Below are 16757 nucleotides of genomic sequence, written 5' to 3'. Positions count from 1 at the left end.
AAGATGGCGGCGCGGGGGCCGCCGGGAGCGGCGATGGCGATGGCGGCACCGGAGCCGGAGCCGCAGCCAGGGCGTTGCGCTCACTTCGTGCTGAGGAAGAAGCGCTTCTGCAGGATGATCCCCGCGCCCGGCAGGCGCTTCTGCGGCGAGCACGGGCACGAGGAGGTGCAGGGACCCCTCGGGCTGGGAGGGCGGGCGGGCTCGGGGTGGCCCCGCTCTCGTGGCACGGCTGGAGAGGCAGCGCCGGTGCTTCCCTTGAGCCTCGGTGTGCCGGGCACTCGCCCTAGCCCAGCAGTAGCCCTCACCTTGCATTAAAAGTTTATTCGTTTAGGATCCAGTCAAGTATTAAGTTCTCGTCTCCGTTTCTCCGTTCCGGTTAACTCACTTATTCTGAATAGATGTTTTATGAAGCTGATGCCCCTCAAGCTTCTTTAAAACACAAAACTGAATGCATGCTGAAGTGTTTTCTAAAACTTTTCTAACTAGGAACAAAATGACAGAAAAAGAATTCCGTGCCCTCTTGATCCAAAACAGTGAGTATATGTAAATACTTTTCCCGTTCTTTGTCAGTATTCACATGATACTTACTTTTCTCTCCATTTGGCTTTTTAGCACTGTATATGAAGACCAACTACAAAAGCACTTAAAAAAATGTAACTCAAGAGAGAAGCCAAAGCCTGTAAGTGCAGTGCAATTTCAGCACTTCCTCTCGGATTTAAGACCTTAAACATTCCAGCCCTGCAGAGAATTTTCTGTGCTGACAGCAGCTGTGAGCTGCGGGGCAGCAGGTCTAGCAAAGCACTGCTGTGAGGCAGGATGGAAGCTCTAGAAGTACTTGCTGAAATGCAACTCACATTCCAGTCCCCTGATATTCTCTGCCCCTTCTCACTGTAATTTGGTACAGTTTTTCAGTTCTTGGTTACAAATAAAAATGTTGAATTCGTTTTTCTCAGAAATATACACAGGGAAGAGGCTCTCCCAGTGCCATTCATTTCAGAGGCTGGGGGAGAGGCTGTCCTGGGAGAGCAGAACCTGCAGAGAAGCTCTGGGTATCCCAGCCAGCTGCCCACTCTAGCCAGGCTGGCAGGGAGCCACGGAGAGCTTGGCTGGCAGCTGCTGAGGGAAGCCACAGCACATGTGTTTAAAATGCTCTTTCAAGAAAGCAGAGGATGGCTTCTTTATTGCCTGCCTTGCTGCCTTTTTAGAATTGCACCTTTAGTATTCCCTGGGAAACCTGAAAATGGTCTCTGGAATCTGTCTAGTAAGCCCTCATTGCTTAACTCCTATGAGCATGTTCAATCTTGTAAAACTGTGTCAGAATAGTCATTTCTGGCTGGGTGTCAGGATCAGACTATAGGAAGGAAAATTACTTGGAAAATCTTACTTTGCAGTGGATTCCTATTACTACATACCTTACCATAAGAACACTGAAGAATTTAGCCATTTGCTTCCTGGTAATTACCTGAATCAAATTTATTTTCTTCTCTTTTTTATTTTTTTAAGGTCTACTTTGTTCAAGATATTAATGCTGGTTTAAAAGATGTAGCAGAAATACCAGAAAAACAAGTGAGTACATTATTTGGTTTTAGGTTCAGTCCTTACATTACATGTTGCAATTTATGACTACAAAGATACAGAAAATTTCCTAGGTCTGATATTTATTGGTGTCACTTTTTGTCCCTAAAAAGGTTCCTCTATCTTCTCTATCTATCGAAGAGCTGCAGAATTTAATTACCAGGTTGAAAAAAGCAAGTAATGGTGAGTTTAATACTAAATACTAAATATGTTTTAAATTTAATTGATTAAATATTTCATTGTTATTTTTGTTGTTAGATACCTGCAAAAATATGAGATAGGTGCCATAAAACACATCTGAAATTATTATCAGGCAGACCTCTAATAGCTAAATTTTACTGCAAAAAGTAAACTAGATTAAAAGAATGATAAAACTCCAATCCTGTGTTCCCTTTCTTTTGTTTTTCTTTTTTTTTTGTCACTCACATACCACTACAGATAACAATACAGCTCTGTTATGAACATATGATGATAGCTTTACACTCCCAGCAGACTGTTTTGTTAGTGCTACAAACTGAGCTCATGTCACAATTGTAATCATGGGTGTTACAAGTTTTGCATTTGCCTCCAGGCCTGGAACTCCATCTTGAGGAACAAATACTGTCCCACCAGGCTTTACAAGAAGCCTTAAGTGACCCAAAGAATGGGGAATCTGCTTTCAAACACCTGAAACAACAGGTTTGGTCTGATTTACTAGTAACTATAGAGGAGTTTGGACATGGAGTTGTGCTGCTGTAAATTTGAGTGACTGGGTGCATAATTCCAGCTGCTTCCCACAGAGGAAATGTGATACAGTAAAACAGAAGATATAATCCCTTTCCTCTGTACACACATCATCTTTTCCCTAATCCCTCACTGAAAGCAAGGCTTAAAAAGTCTTCTCCAGTTTGGTGAAGGAATAATTTTTCTATAAGGCATTACAAAACACAGGGTATATATTTTCTTGTTTCACAAATAATCTTTTGATGTTTGTAGGCTTCTATTTTAGGTAACATGGAAAGATTGCATTTACTTGGTCCAGGAAGGTGTTTTGTTGAGTTTGGAGCTGGGAGAGGAAAGCTGTCTCATTGGGTTGATATTGCCTTAGAGAAGGTTGAAAGTGTTCAGTTTTTGCTTGTGGAAAGGGCAACCACAAGATTCAAGGTAAGAGGATATTGTTACATTAGTAAAGTATAATTTTTAAACCATTGCCATTGAAGCTGTTAGTATTCGTTTTTTTATCCTCAGTACATTTAAATTTTACAAGTTATACATTCCATACTTCACAAATAGCAAATTTATCAGAAAAAAATCCTGATGTTTAATGTTGGAAATTCAAATGTTGACTTGACAAAAAAAAGTCTGACATTAATACCTGGAGCAAAATTATAGTTATTAGTGGCCAGCCCTATGCAATCTCTTGTTCTCTTTAAACAGGTGGATGGAAAACACAAAAAGAGAGATTCTATATTTGAGAGGCTTCAAGTAGACATTCAGCACTTATGTTTAAGTAAGTTCCTTCTTGGCCTGTGTCATTCTGAAGCAGAGGCTTATTTTTAAATTTTGAATTGGGGTTCCAGTCAGTTTGTAACATGCTTAAACATTGGTTCTGAAGATTATTCTCAGTGGTTGCTTGGACATATTGATGCTGTATCTATGTATACACATATATACACACAGGCATGTGTGAATGAATATACATAAATACACATAGACATATATTTTAAATGGAGTTTTAAAGTTTTCTACTTTTTATACACTCATAGGAACATCATTATAGGTGAGAAAGTACCAACACAAATACATTTTGAAGGTTTTTTAGCACTTGCAGAATTCAACACGTTTGCATTGTTTGTTTTATGTGTAGAATTAAGCAAGTGATGCACTATCAATGCTACAGAATTTGTGGGAGCACCTGTCAGCAGGAGATGCATTAATGTCATATTTACCTTTCATAGGCAGTAGAGAAAGGCTGAAATGGTTAAATGTGCTTCCCAGCCACTGCATCCTACTCTTTTAATTTGTCTTAACAAAATGTGCCAATCAATGTAGTTTAGTAGTGGCAAACATTGATTTCTAAGTGTGCTGAAATGATACTATTCAGAAAAAACAGAGGTGCTGGGGTAGTTGTGGATTGGATGGGGGTTTGTTGGTTGTTTTTTTTTTTTCCCTCCAGATAAGGTACCTATTTTGGAGAAGAAAAAACTACCAGTGGTAGGAATTGGGAAGCATTTGTGTGGCGCTGCAACAGGTATGAATTACAGATGTGTGAACTGCAGAAAGTCAGGATATAAACCTTACACTCTGACTACACTGATCTTCCAAATTGTCCTTTTAAGCTGTTCTTGCCCTCTAACCCTTTTCTGGTGAACACAGTAATTATATTCTAAATATCTCTTGACTCCAGTGGAATAGTAAAAGGACAATAGATGTAAGGATACTTTAGGCAGAAGTGCAGCCCTTCTTGCCTTTAATAGATTAGAACAGAGAACAGTGTGTGGTGGCATGGGTCGTGTTTGAGAGTACTTTTTTTAGCACAGTTGTCTCTTCTTTGAGACAATTTTCGTTCTAAAATTTTATTGGCTGTCTGAATATGTATCCCAAACACAAATGAGATTGTGTTTCTCTCGTGACAACTTTAACCTAATGCAGTTTTTCTAATGTTATATGGCTACTGTGTAGAGAAAGACATCTCAAATATGACACCTTTATGGGTAGTGTGACAAAGATGGCACAGTTAAGCATTTAAGAAGTACATGTGCATATTTAATAGACTGTGTCCTAGATATCAAACTTTCAGAGCAAATACTCATGTGTTTTACAGGGAGGAGATTCTCCTACAATATGCCAATTTTTTAACCAAACTATTTTAAATTCACTTCTGCAGAACAAATATTTCAGAGGATAAGCTCTTAGAAGCTCCAGAGAAACCACATTTAGGGTTTTCCTGTTTTCAAAGCATGTTTGTAATTTTTAGTTATCATTGAACTTGCTTTTTGGCTTAGTTTGTGATGTGTAATTTTATTTTTCTTTGTGGGAAGCACATTCCCAACCATGATACAGCCTGTATAAATAATGGCATGGTAGTTATGGATATTTTTGTTGGGGGGGATGTATTTGTTCATTCCCAGATCTTGCTTTGAGATGCTTGGTTGAAAGTTACACCACTTGCTGTGATGGGAAAGATGAAGAGCCTGCACCAAAACGCTGCAGGGCTGCTCAGACAGAGGTGGCTCCTCACAAATCAGCTGGTAATGAAAGCATCACAGAAGACCATAAGCCTGTAGCTGGAATTGTTATTGCTCTGTGTTGCCATCACAAGTGTGACTGGACACATTATGTAGGCAGAGAGTTCTTTAAATCAGTAGGACTGGGACCAGTAGAATTCCATTATTTTCAGAGAATGAGTAGTTGGGCCACCTGTGGCATGCAAGAAACCACAGGCAAAGCTTCTACAAGTGAAGACCAAACTAATGACACAGAAGAACATGAGCACACACTCAGCAGGACAGCAAGTGGTTCTGACACTTTACAAGGGTATGTACGTTTTTTTCCTAGCAAATGGACTCCAGCAGAAAAGCTATGTATAGTGGCACATTAAATTGTTTTGTGTCCTCAAAAGGACTAATTTTGCAGAAACATTTAATTATTAAACTAATAGATATATTTTACTTAAAAAATATTATTTTCATGGACATACATTTCAAAATATTTCAACAGTCACGCTTACCTGACTGAAATGAACTTACAATGATTTCAGTAGTTTTTCTAAGCTTAACTACAAATGCTAATTACCAAAACTCTTTCCTTCCCTCCTTTATGTGGAACAGGATACTGAGTGTTGAGGAGAGGAAGGAGCTGGGCTGCCTCTGCAAACGGCTGATTGATCACGGGCGGATTGAGTATTTACAACAGCAAGGGTACAAGGCTGCACTGCAGTATTACACAGAGTCTGCTGTGTCCTTGGAGAATGTCCTGTTGACAGCTGTCCCAAAGCCTTCTGTGATACCAGAGCCAACTAAATAACAGGAGATAGATTTGGAATTGGTAGGGGAAAAAAACAAACCCTATAAAACTCATCTGGGTTTTTATAAAAACTACTTCATTTCTTACAAAAAAAAAACCTTTATCATTTTTCCTGTACCCAAGAAAAGGTCTTATATTTTCCAGTTTCACTGGGAATTACAAATATGCAAACCAATTCTCATCAATGGAAAAATAAAATCCCTAAGAATATTTGAAACCTGTTGTAGCCTCTTTGCTGTGAAGAAGTGTATTTGATATTTTCTTCCATTCACAGTTACATTCTTTATTCATTAGGATTCATGACAGGAGGAGAACCAGAAGTAAAACTTTCCACATTTCCTAAAAGACAACAGAATAAAATAAGTTGACATACTTTATTCTCACTTTGAAGTTCAGAGTAGCTTTGTATTTCCTCTTAAAATATTTAAGTAGGCCTAAGTACTTTGATCAGCCTGTGCTGCTAGAGAATCTATTCAGAAAGAAAACTTATGTCTAAAGTGTCATCTTGGGATATTTTTGCTAATTTGATAATCCGTTCATGAAATATTGATAAGAAAAAAACTGGCTTAGTGTTCTAAAACAAGAGCATTACATTCATTTTTTTAAGCCTTCATAAAACACAGAATGAAGATCAGAGAGATCATTTTATATCTGCAGTGAAGTGCTTGCTGCAAGTAACAGCTGCCAACTGAATATCTGTTCCAAAGTGCTTATTTGGGTCTCTTACTGCCCCATTAAAGCTGTTACCCCAGAGACAATGAACAGCAAATTTCTGTCATGTTTTAGAAATGGGATGAAACTGGGGGTGTTTGTTTAAGTGACTGTATTTTGTGTCAGGGAAAGCAAGTTGTGAGAAACATCTGTTCATCAGGTGTTGATAGTTCATTGCTAAAAGATGTACCTTGGGAACATAGACACTTCTTATCTTCTTCTAGAAGTACCATCTGGACAACATCCAAAAATAGGAACAGTTGAGCTTCATGAATTAAAGGATGCTAGAAGACCTTCACTATGTAAACTGATTAAATTGCAAATATGAAAGACAGTCATCAGCTTCTCTTTATCCATGGTGCAGGTAACTCACCATGGCACGTTTATTACAGTGCTCCATGGTTCCAGCATGTTCCTACCAGAATCTGTGCTGTTTGTTGGAGACCTACAGTGCCAACTCCTGTTAAAAGTGCCCCTGTTCTCAGTAAAAGCCTGTTTACAGATTTTTTTTTGGAAAACATTACTCATTTATTAAGAAGGTTATTCATGTTTCATTTTTATACATATCCTACATTTTATTTATCCGGTTTATCCCTCTCTTCCTCACTGTGCTGTGGAGAGATCAGAATTAATAAAAAAGCCATACCTGTATTCTTGAGTGATTCCTGGATATACATGTGCATGAAGTCAATGCCAAACATTTCCTGCTGTTCCTCCTCGTCTGTGTTCTCACACGGAGGGAGTGTTACCTGTAGCTCCAGTGGGTTGTCTCTGAAGTTGACAAATCTAGGAATTCACCAGAAAAGGTTAATCTTGCAGTAAGTTTTGTCCAGAGAAAATAATTCTTTTGAAATTGAATTAAGATTTCTCAAACGCTATTTTAAGCAAAAGGAAATTAAGTTCTTGTTATACTAAACTCACCATTCTATCAGTAGTATTAAGTAAGCTAAGAAGATGCTTTATAACAGTAACTGATTGTGGTGGGAAAAAACACTGTGTTCCTCATCATTTTGTCTTCAGTTTCTGAGCCCACTGTCAGATGTATTGAGCTTTCACAAACAGGTGAGTGAATGAGAACAGTGCAAGTGGCTCCTCCCAGCTTTGCAAGGCAGGAGCCAGTCCTGTCTCTCTTTATTCTTGTTCATCTTTGGGCCTATGCTTGTATATATTTAGTTAAGGATGTTCTTCCAAAAGAGCTGAGGACAGGAATTGTCTTCCTGAGTTAGGCATGATTTATGCAGACCAGCATTCTTTCTCTAAAACAGCCAGCATCCAATAATCCAAATGAAAATGCTAACAACAGGGAGGTTTCTGTCACAGTACACTAAGGAGTAGTTCAAATTCCACCAATTAAGAATTTACATTATTTTTTATGTTTCATATCAAGTACATGACAGTTTCATCCATGTCCTTAAACCTAATAATTTTGTTTAATTCTGAATGCTTGAATTCTCAATGGCAAAATTCTACTTTTTGTCATTTTAATGCCTGCCACATTTTTCTGCAAACTCTTGCTTTTAGAGAGTGGTATCAAAGGGCAGTTATAGTAGGAGGGCTATGAAATGAGAAAATGTTTTATAGTCTACCTTCCATGTGAGACTGTAACTATCATAATTTATGTCTTTAACTAAGTTTCACTACACAAAGCTTACTTCACCAGATCCTTAATTGTTATGAATCTGTGTAATTATGCTGATTTATTGTATCCATGTGTACAACGGTGAAATGCCTTTTCCTCTCCCTTAGTATCACTCTGTGATCTACAACTCAAGGAGGACTTTAAAAAGTATTTTCTAGTTATTTTCATGTATATTACTGGTGCTTTTTCTTACCTCAGATTTGTCATGTCCTTCATACAAGCTGGAATATTCTTAAGTTTGTTGTTGCTAAGAACAAGAGTACTAAGGTTTTTCATATTAGCAATGGTTTCTGGCAAAGAGTTTATTTCATTCCTTTGGAGCCATAAGGTGTGGAGGTTTTCCATTCTGAAAAATAGGTATTTGTGCAATAAATCAAGATTCATAGAATTATTCCTCTCAGTCATTACTATAAAATTAATTTTTCAGCCACATAAAGGACTCATAGTGCAACAAGTCTCAAAGGAAACCCCATATCCAAGACAATCACCTCTGTCCAAAAATGTAATTGACAATACATATTTAACGTTATAGTTGATACTGAATTTATTGTTAATTGAATGGATTATTCCAGCTTATCCAAACATCACATTAGGGCTGATAAAATCTTGACTTTGGAGTGAGGTTAACAAAAAAATTCTCTTTAGAAGTAGTGTTTATTAATTAGAATTTCAATGCAGTGGAATTGAGAACTAAGATGAGCTTTGAGCTGTATTTACCTGTCAATTGCAGCAGGAAGCTCCTGGAGTCTGTTTCCCCCCATATCTAACCATTCTAGATTTGGCATGTTGAGGAGAGCTGAGGGGATGGCAGTAAACTGATTCATGCACAAATCTATGTGTGACAGCTTCTTTAAATCACTGAGCTGAAAAGAAGGGGAGATTTAATGCAGCTTTGTGTAGCTGCTGCAGCAGTACAGCAGTAATCTAAGAAACATTACAAAACATTTTGGAGCCAGTAAACACAGAATGGTGTTGAGTTCCAATAGCTGATAGTACCTGACAATAACAGTTTTGCCTGGAAGGTAGATAGGTTGGGAACTGATAAGGCAGCAGAACTTTATCTCCCACCCAGTAGTGAGTGCCATAACTGCTGACTACAATGTAGATATGCCCCAAGCCTCAAGAAAAAGAATGTTAAAGACAGCACTGTCCTTAGAATTTCATACTCCATGCAATATGCCATTTTTCATTAGTCGAATATTTAGATTTTTATGTATCAAATTGCATGGACTATATTGTAGAGTGAACCATGACACCTTCCATGCTGTGAAGTCCACTACTCTAGCAAGACATTCTAAAAATGCAACATAGTATCACAGCACCCAAGTCCTTTGGTGAATGATGCCTTCAGGTGCTTTTGAAATGTTCAAGTGGTTACAAAGATGTTTTCTAGCAGATCTGGTACAATTGCCTCAACACTGAATGCCACTCAAGTGTACATAACCAAAGCTTCCCAGTGTTCACATCACTGCAGTCTCCATCAGACAGAACTATGGATTTTCTACATTACACCCTGCAACCTGTATCCACATAGGTTTTGTAAATTCTGGATTTTGGTTAATAGTGGATATTTCCATTTGAAGATTCTATGCTATTGCTATTTGGACTCACTCAATATTGCAAGGCACTGATTGCTGTCAACTATTGCCATGACTGTTTTTTTAAAGTAAATTAAAACAAGTAAATATGGTTACATACTTGTCATCTCTATCTAAGAGACTAATAGTTACAGATGCAGGTCTCACATTTTGGTCTGTTCATATTAAAGTTCAATAGTAGGTGAGTAGTTGTTTTCATTCTCTCATACTTGTTTTCAACATTTGAGAACAATTGTTCACCTCTGCACAGGCAGTTGTATAAATCACACAACCTCTTTTCAGATCTAGCTGTTCTGGCAAAAATGCTTACAGCTGTCTCCTGGCATGAGCTATGAATTTGTAGTCTAAACCATAAAAGAGAACTTCTCTGTGCTAAGGCATCAGATTCTTAGTGGGGTGAATAAGTGACAATATCCAGCCTAAACAAATTGATATGGAGTGTGTCACTGCCCCCAGTGCACTGCCAAGTCATTTATCTGGCCAAAATAAAGACTGGCTCCTTCAGCTCCTCAGGTGTGTGTATGTGCTTCTCATGTGGCTTCACTTTGACCAGTCATGGAAATATTGTTCACATCAGTGTGGAGTACTGTGAAATCACAGCTTCACAGCAAGTCTGAAAACAGAAATGCAACATGTAATGATAATTGGCTTTGGATAAATCAAAAATATGCGTGAAACAAAACTAAACAGTCTGTCAAAACCTGAGGAGGAAGATCACAGATACTTCTGTTGACAGCCAGTTCCAATCTTTCCAGACTGATGCAGTTACATATTTCCTTAGGAACAGATTTTATTCTGTTGTAACTGAGAAGCAGCTCTTGGAGGCTGGTCAGCTGGCCTGCAGAGAGCACAAATGAGAAATGTTAATCTTTATTCTATTTGAAGCACTATTATTTGTTTTGCCTTATCCTTTTACTGTTATAAAAATTCTCTGTGTTCTCACGAAACCAAACAAAAAAAATCTCCAAACTGCAAATAGCAGCACCTCAGGACTCTTTAGTACAGGACTGCAATGTAGTGGAGTGCTTCAAGGAAAAACCCAAAACCAAAAAATTGTGACTAGGCTACTCCTGCCATGGACTCAGACCATGCAGTCTGTTTTTCAGTATCACTTGGCTGAATTCTGATGTCTAGTCCCTGCTCTGCAAACAGGTCCTTTTTTTTGTCATGGGGAGCTTTCATAGTGATATGTCTCTTCCATCCAGCCCCATTTTTAGTTTATAGGGAATTTATGGCTTGGAGATCTCTATCTCACTCAGATTTAAATAATCTGTTTTCGTACTACCCAATAGGATTATTAGACAAGCAAAGGGCACAAAAATGGTACATTTGTGTGAGACCAATTTTCTTGGAAAAGCAGCTGAAAATAAAAGAAAGCACAGCTCACCAATTTCTTTAGGTACACTTTCAATTGAGTTCCGGGATAGATCCAGAACAACAAGGCTGTGAAATCTTCCAATAAACTGAGGAATTTTCTGCAAACTAGTTCTGTGAAGCTGCCATTCCTGGAGATGGATTAGTTTCAATAAGCATGAAGGTAATGTCTACAACAAGAAATACAAACCAGAAGAAATTCAGCTTAGAATACAAGCTTGAGGCAGAAGTTTTATTTGAAACACTAAAAGCCTGTACTTTTTTTTAAGCTATACTGTAATATGTAGGTTACAAAATGAATGGTGATAACTAAAATATGCTAGAAATAGCAAGCATAACTGATACGATTTTACTAACATACATATTAGGAAAAGGTTTACATTTTATAAAGCTTTACATCAATATATTAGGAAAGGGTTCTTCTCCCAGGGGGTGGTTGGGCACTGGAACAGGCTCTCCAGGGCAGTGGGCACAGCACCAAGCCTGACAGAGTTCAAGAAGGGTTTGGACAATGCTCTCAGGCACAGGGTGTAACTCTTGGAGATGGTGCTGTGCAAAGCCAGGAGTTTGACTCAATGGACTCAGCATATCCCACGATTCCATGATCCCCAAGTGAACACCAGTGTGGGTTGTCATTCTGATCACAGATGGAACCTGCCCTCTCTTGGCTCCCAGGATTTACATACCTGTCATTGACAAGTTTCAGGCTTGTTTTTGTTTGTTTCTTTTTCTTTTTTAAAATTTTTTTAATTCAATATAACTGAAGATGAAACTGCCCTAAATAGATTTTTGCACAGAGGGCTGGGTCTGGCTGTCATGTTCTCACTGGTCTCAACACAAACTAATTCTCATGACTTTCTGGGAGCTGGTCAGTGCATTTCTGCATGGCTCAGAGCACAGATGGCCTTCACTCTGCCAGCATTAACAGCAGATTAGCTCTGCACATGAGAAACACCAGTTATAGTGTTCTGGGAATCTACTGGCTCATTTTCACTCTTAGAAAGAGAAAACAAACAGTAAGAAATATCTTCATGCACCCAAACACAGAGGGTTTTCATCTTGATACATTACAGTCGTTCTGGTGTATGAATGTTAAATGAGAATTTACATAATGAAAATCATACTCTGCAGTGAAAATAATTTCTAATGCAGAAAAATCTTTTGGGCTTTGTTTTTGCAGAGTAATGCTTAACATTCAGGACTAAGAACCCCCAGCTTGCTTTTACACTCACAACAGTGTGTCCCAATTCACTGTTAGCAAAGCACAGTGAGCAGTTAATAGAACACAAATAGTACCACTGTAAGTGTAAAGTTGTAAACAGTAGTCTTCTAATGCATGAGTCATTCAACACAAGCAGCATTCATTCCTATCAACCCTACCTTCCATTCTTCCTCCTCTATCCTTAAAATTGCTCTTCCACCTTCATTAATAACTTTTTCTTTGAGCTTTGCTAAAGCAGCTCTCTCCTCCCAGACAAGCAGTAGCCTACAAGGGAAAAAAGATCTGCCAGTGGTGCCACAATGAATACAGCCAATAATTCCTGTCCTATCTATTTTCTGGAAAAAGACACAAGCACCTTATTGTCAAATAGCATTAATTTTATCTGGATGTTAATATACTATCAGTTGGAGGGAAAAAAAGCCCTAAATGTTTGGCTAAGGTAATTTATAGGAATTCTATTTTACAGTTCTTTAAATTTACATTCAGAAGGAGGACATAATTCACTTTCAACACGTTGCAGCAGGGCCACAGAATATAAAGTCATGTGGAATTAAGTTCTAAAGCACATTTTGAAGCAGACTCCTAAAATGAAAGCCTTCCAGTCCATCACATATAAGTGCAAGAAAATAGGTCAATCAGTTTCTTTTAGCTTGATTTCCAAAGGGTACCTACACAAGAGTTATGATAAGGTCATTCTCTGTCTTTCTGCTTGTATTCTCCCTGAATAACTTTTGAATTTGTTGTTCCACTTCAAACACATCTGATAAATTAGGAGTACCAAAAATAGTATCCTAAATCTCATAGAATTGCTGGCCAAACAGAAGACCAAGCAACCCCGTTAATACCTCAATGGAGAAGAAAGCATAACAAATCTTCACTGGTTAGAATATTTACAGAGTAGAGGATTTTAGCATCTGAGTTCAGGGGATTTATTCTGTCTATTAATATTTTTATCACAGACACTAGATAAATTCTAATCACTGGGAATCCTGCTGGAGTAACAACTAAGGAATTAGAGTCTGCATGAGTTTGAAGAAACCAATTGCAGTCATCTGAAATGTAACATAAGGTCTGGCTTTTCACATACTTGAAGAGTTACAATGTACCTACCTTCCCGCAGACCTCTGCCTGAACTCCTTTTCTCTCTGTAATTCTTCATTTATCTTGTGTATTCTCACTTCCCAGAGCGTCTTCACAGCAGAGAATGTTCCCAGGCAAACTGCAGTTTCAGCCATGATCCTTTACATGCTCAGATTTGCTTGCAGCAATCTGACTGAATTTCAGGCTCAATGCACCACTTCAGCTATGGGTTACCAGATGGGGACAGTGACATGAAAACTAAAATACTGCAATACCCACTTCATTATGTTATCAAATGAGTTAATATAAAGAACTGACAGGATTTTATCAACTGCTTTCTCTGTGTAAAAATAGATAATTGCACCTAGTTGCATTTTATTATAATAAGAAATGGTATTTTTTGCAATCTCTGCATTCTTATTCAGTGAACACTGCTTCTCTCATTCCTTCAATGAAAGCCTAAGTGTTGACCATAATTATTAAATGCAGATTTGAGCATTCATTCCCATGCCAGGAAGACATTAAACTGTTACCTGCAATCTAAGGCAGTTCAATTCTGATAGCTGCATTCTGACATCTACCTGATATAGATACTTGTCACTGAAGGGGTTTTGCACTTTAAAGAAACTGAACTGTTCCTGGAAATTAATTAGTATACTTTATTTCCATTCATTTTCTTCATAGCTTAACTCAGTACAATGCATTTTATAGTTAGTAATGCATCACCTTTAGGAAAATGCATTTAAATCCTTCTGATTTCTCTTTGAATGTTTGTGTATCCCTAAGTGTCAGAATTCCCATTTAAAATGAAATGCACTCTAAAGTATTGAAATTATGTATCCTTTGTGAGATAATTAATACATATTGTCCTGAAGAGCAGCAAAATAGGATTCTCACTCATTCCAATCACTGCATCCCTCTAAAAACCATTCTTATTGCCATTACTGGAGCCAAGATACCGATATTCAGATAAGCTTGCAGGGCTAAACTTCATACCAGCAGCAGTGTACTCTGAACACTGATGATCTGAATGCTCCCTTTCTAACTTTTTACTGATACTTGTAGTGGCAAGTAAGAGAAATGTCCTATATATGCTTTAAATTAAAAAAGTAAGGATAAGTTTCTTCCAAACAAGCAGGTAGGTAACAACAAAAGAGGAATTTCATGTCTTTTCATACATATATTTCCCTATAATAGCTGCAGGTCTGTCTTTTAGAACCAATCTTTTCTTTCATATCTATTTCTGTTATAATTTTGTGTAGCCTGGATAAACCACAATTGCTTGGTGACCATTTTTGTGCTCAAACTGGCAATCATTCTATTTTATGTTTACATGTCCTTTGCTAACATACTTATTTGTAAAGTCCAAAATTAAGTTAAAATGTGTAGGCAAATAAAATGTAAAATGTCAGGATTGCTTCCTGTTGTAAAGACAGCACAAAATCAAATTATAAAGCTTGCATAAAGAAGAATCTGGTCTAATACACTAATATTTATGATTCTTATGTGTTCTTTGCTTGTTAAGGAAAAATGGCAGGATTTGACAAGTAACACAAATGGCACCCCCAGTGTGGCAGTGCAGTCTGGCCTTTGGGTTCCTACAGAGGGATTGGATTTTTTCCTGTAAAGAGAGGACTGTATATTTATTCCCTCCCCCATATAAATGTGATCACATTTACTAGTTTGAAGGATCAGCTTCTCTTTCAGTGGTCAGAGTAACTACCCTTCCCAGTTCCCATCCCAACATGCACAGAAAGGCTATGTATGCATGAGGTTTTTGCTCCAGTCAGTGGTTACAATTCAAATTGCCAGATTTTTTTCAAGATTAAATTTCTATTGAGATCAAGTGATTAACTAATCTATCATTTCTTGTTGTTAAGAGATATTTTTTGAACTACAAGCCCTCTTAGGTAGAAAACTAGAAATCTTTTTATATAAATTGTGCAGAAAAGAGACATTTGTTAATAGTTGTACTACCAAACCCAGTATCATACTGTACAGTCAAACCAATACTTATTTCTAGTAAAGCTTACCATGAGCAACTCTCATTTGCATATCATTCAACAAATACTACCCTAGAACCATGAAATATCAAAGGACCTAAGTATATGACTATTTTCAGGATGATTTCATCATGTAACTGGATTCCATCAAAAAGATCTTGTTCTTAGATATTATTCATCAAGAAAATAATAACCACAATAATCTTGCCATCACAGCCAACAATTCAGAAGTGAATTCCCAAGGGTGGCTGTAAAACAACTGCAAATTCACTCCCAAGTAATCAGATCTCCCAACAACTTCACCTCCAAGCATCAGAAAGAGTTTAACAACAACTCACCTTAATTATTTGGTGTTTTCAAGGATTTTCTGTGACTCATTGCTTTCTGGACAAGAGCAGAGACAAATTATGAATCTTGTCTGCATTACCAAAGCCATTTAAAACTCTCACTCAGACTCCAATGCAATGTCAGTCTAGTTCTAATTTTAACCTATGCTGAGAATAGAAGGCATCACATGAGGCATTTTGCAACCCCCCCAAGCATTTACCACTGTTGAAGCCTTCCCAGTTTGTTGAGTGTGACTGGGCTTCCCTAAATTGGACTCCCATTAACAGAAATTGTGAACAAAGAAGAACAAAGGAATATTGTTATGCTACACAATAAGTTGGTTTTGAATTAAAAATTACAATCATAAACAAAAAAGGCTAGTATTGAATTAAAAATGACTGTTTTCTTCAGTAATGTTTCTCTGCAAGGTAACTGAGCTTCAAAATGCTATTAAACAGCCACATTGACTAAACAGACAAGAAAAGGTATTACATCACCAAGTATTTTACTCATTACTTTTGCCAATGCTGAAGAATTCTCTTGCTGAAGAATTTTACTGCAAATTTTAAAAGTCCAGACAGAAAAGTAATCTTTACCAGGATGTGCAGAGGGGTTATTACTCATCCCTTTTCATGGCTCCAATCATGAAAAATATTTAACATTCTATTTCTTCAAATAGCCCTTGGAGAAGATAAAAGGAGAACAAATCTGTCATAATCTTTTACTTCAATCAAATGGTAGGAGAGACAATAATAACTACAAGGTCACTATTTGAGGCAGAAGCCATAAAACTGGATAGTTCAAACCAATTGAGCTAGAGTATAAAATGTGAAGATGAAATTTTAAAAGTATCATTAATTTGGTTATAACTCTATTACACAGAACTTTACAATAAAAAACCTCAACCCTCTCCAGTCCACAAACAACTAAATACATGAATACCATTACCTACTTAAAAAGACACTAAGTGCTTTAGCTTTCAATCTTCTCCTTGTGTAGGTAAAATTATTCTGTCTTAAGTATTTCAAAGTAATTTTATTGCTTTCTTTCATATACTTCTGTCTTCTCAATTTATTTTCTCAGTGATCATTAGATTAAAAAATATCCTAAGCCTTCAGACTAAGTCCTTACCACAACAATATACTTGTAGAAAAGTAGACATTAGGCTGTGTTCTTCTGGTAGCCTTGAGTACAGTATGTTCTTTAAGGCAAGAAGAAAGAGT

At 37.4% G+C, this 16757-nt stretch overlaps 2 protein-coding genes across 5 annotated transcripts; one reads left to right on the top strand and one right to left on the bottom strand.

The window, feature by feature from the left end:
* Positions 1-3: 3 nt before the first annotated feature.
* TRMT13 (tRNA methyltransferase 13 homolog) lies at positions 4-5797 on the top strand. 2 transcript variants are annotated; one of them, XM_071436162.1, is made up of 11 exons: positions 4-165; positions 487-533; positions 613-679; positions 1504-1566; positions 1689-1758; positions 2147-2253; positions 2551-2718; positions 2992-3064; positions 3731-3805; positions 4686-5091; positions 5385-5797. In XM_071436162.1, the coding sequence occupies exons 1-11, from the start codon at positions 4-6 to the stop codon at positions 5578-5580; spliced, it is 1434 nt and encodes a 477-aa protein (XP_071292263.1). In that variant the 3' UTR covers positions 5581-5797. The 2 variants fall into 2 exon arrangements, with proteins under 2 accessions (XP_071292263.1, XP_071292264.1); XM_071436163.1 differs by lacking the exon at positions 3731-3805.
* On the bottom strand, positions 5221-16672 carry LRRC39 (leucine rich repeat containing 39). 3 transcript variants are annotated; one of them, XM_071436167.1, is made up of 9 exons: positions 15546-16672; positions 13235-13427; positions 12283-12388; positions 10916-11072; positions 10230-10366; positions 8648-8793; positions 8124-8276; positions 6938-7077; positions 5221-5919 (listed from the first exon to the last, which is right to left on the bottom strand). In XM_071436167.1, exons 2-9 carry the CDS (start codon positions 13357-13359, stop codon positions 5864-5866), a joined length of 1020 nt encoding a protein of 339 aa, XP_071292268.1. In that variant the 5' UTR covers positions 13360-13427; positions 15546-16672; the 3' UTR covers positions 5221-5863. The 3 variants fall into 3 exon arrangements, with proteins under 3 accessions (XP_071292268.1, XP_071292266.1, XP_071292267.1); XM_071436165.1 differs by having other exon boundaries at positions 5221-7077; positions 15546-15591; positions 16131-16672; XM_071436166.1 differs by having other exon boundaries at positions 5221-7077; positions 15546-15587; positions 16131-16672.
* Positions 16673-16757: the final 85 nt, after the last annotated feature.

The sequence above is a fragment of the Agelaius tricolor genome, unplaced genomic scaffold (genome assembly GCF_023055355.1).
Source record: "Agelaius tricolor isolate 1412-34295 unplaced genomic scaffold, bAgeTri1.0.p SCAF_11, whole genome shotgun sequence".
Lineage (NCBI taxonomy): Eukaryota > Metazoa > Chordata > Aves > Passeriformes > Icteridae > Agelaius > Agelaius tricolor.
Note: the sequence above shows the minus strand (reverse complement) of the source record. Positions and strands in the feature narration are given on the sequence as shown.

Bases quoted from the DNA above. Each gene is read 5' to 3' on its own strand.
- TRMT13 (XM_071436162.1), top strand. From the start codon at position 4: ATGGCGGCGCGGGGGCCGCCGGGAGCGGCGATGGCGATGGCGGCACCG. The intron at 166-486 runs GTGCAGGGACCC...TTTTCTAACTAG, and splicing joins GCGAGCACGGGCACGAGGAG to GAACAAAATGACAGAAAAAG. The intron at 534-612 runs GTGAGTATATGT...TTGGCTTTTTAG, and splicing joins TGCCCTCTTGATCCAAAACA to CACTGTATATGAAGACCAAC.
- LRRC39 (XM_071436165.1), bottom strand. From the start codon at position 13,359: ATGGCTGAAACTGCAGTTTGCCTGGGAACATTCTCTGCTGTGAAGACG. The intron at 12,389-13,234 runs GTAGGTACATTG...TTTCCCTTGTAG, and splicing joins AGGCAGAGGTCTGCGGGAAG to GCTACTGCTTGTCTGGGAGG. The intron at 7,078-8,123 runs GTAAGAAAAAGC...GTGAATTCCTAG, and splicing joins AAGGACATGACAAATCTGAG to ATTTGTCAACTTCAGAGACA.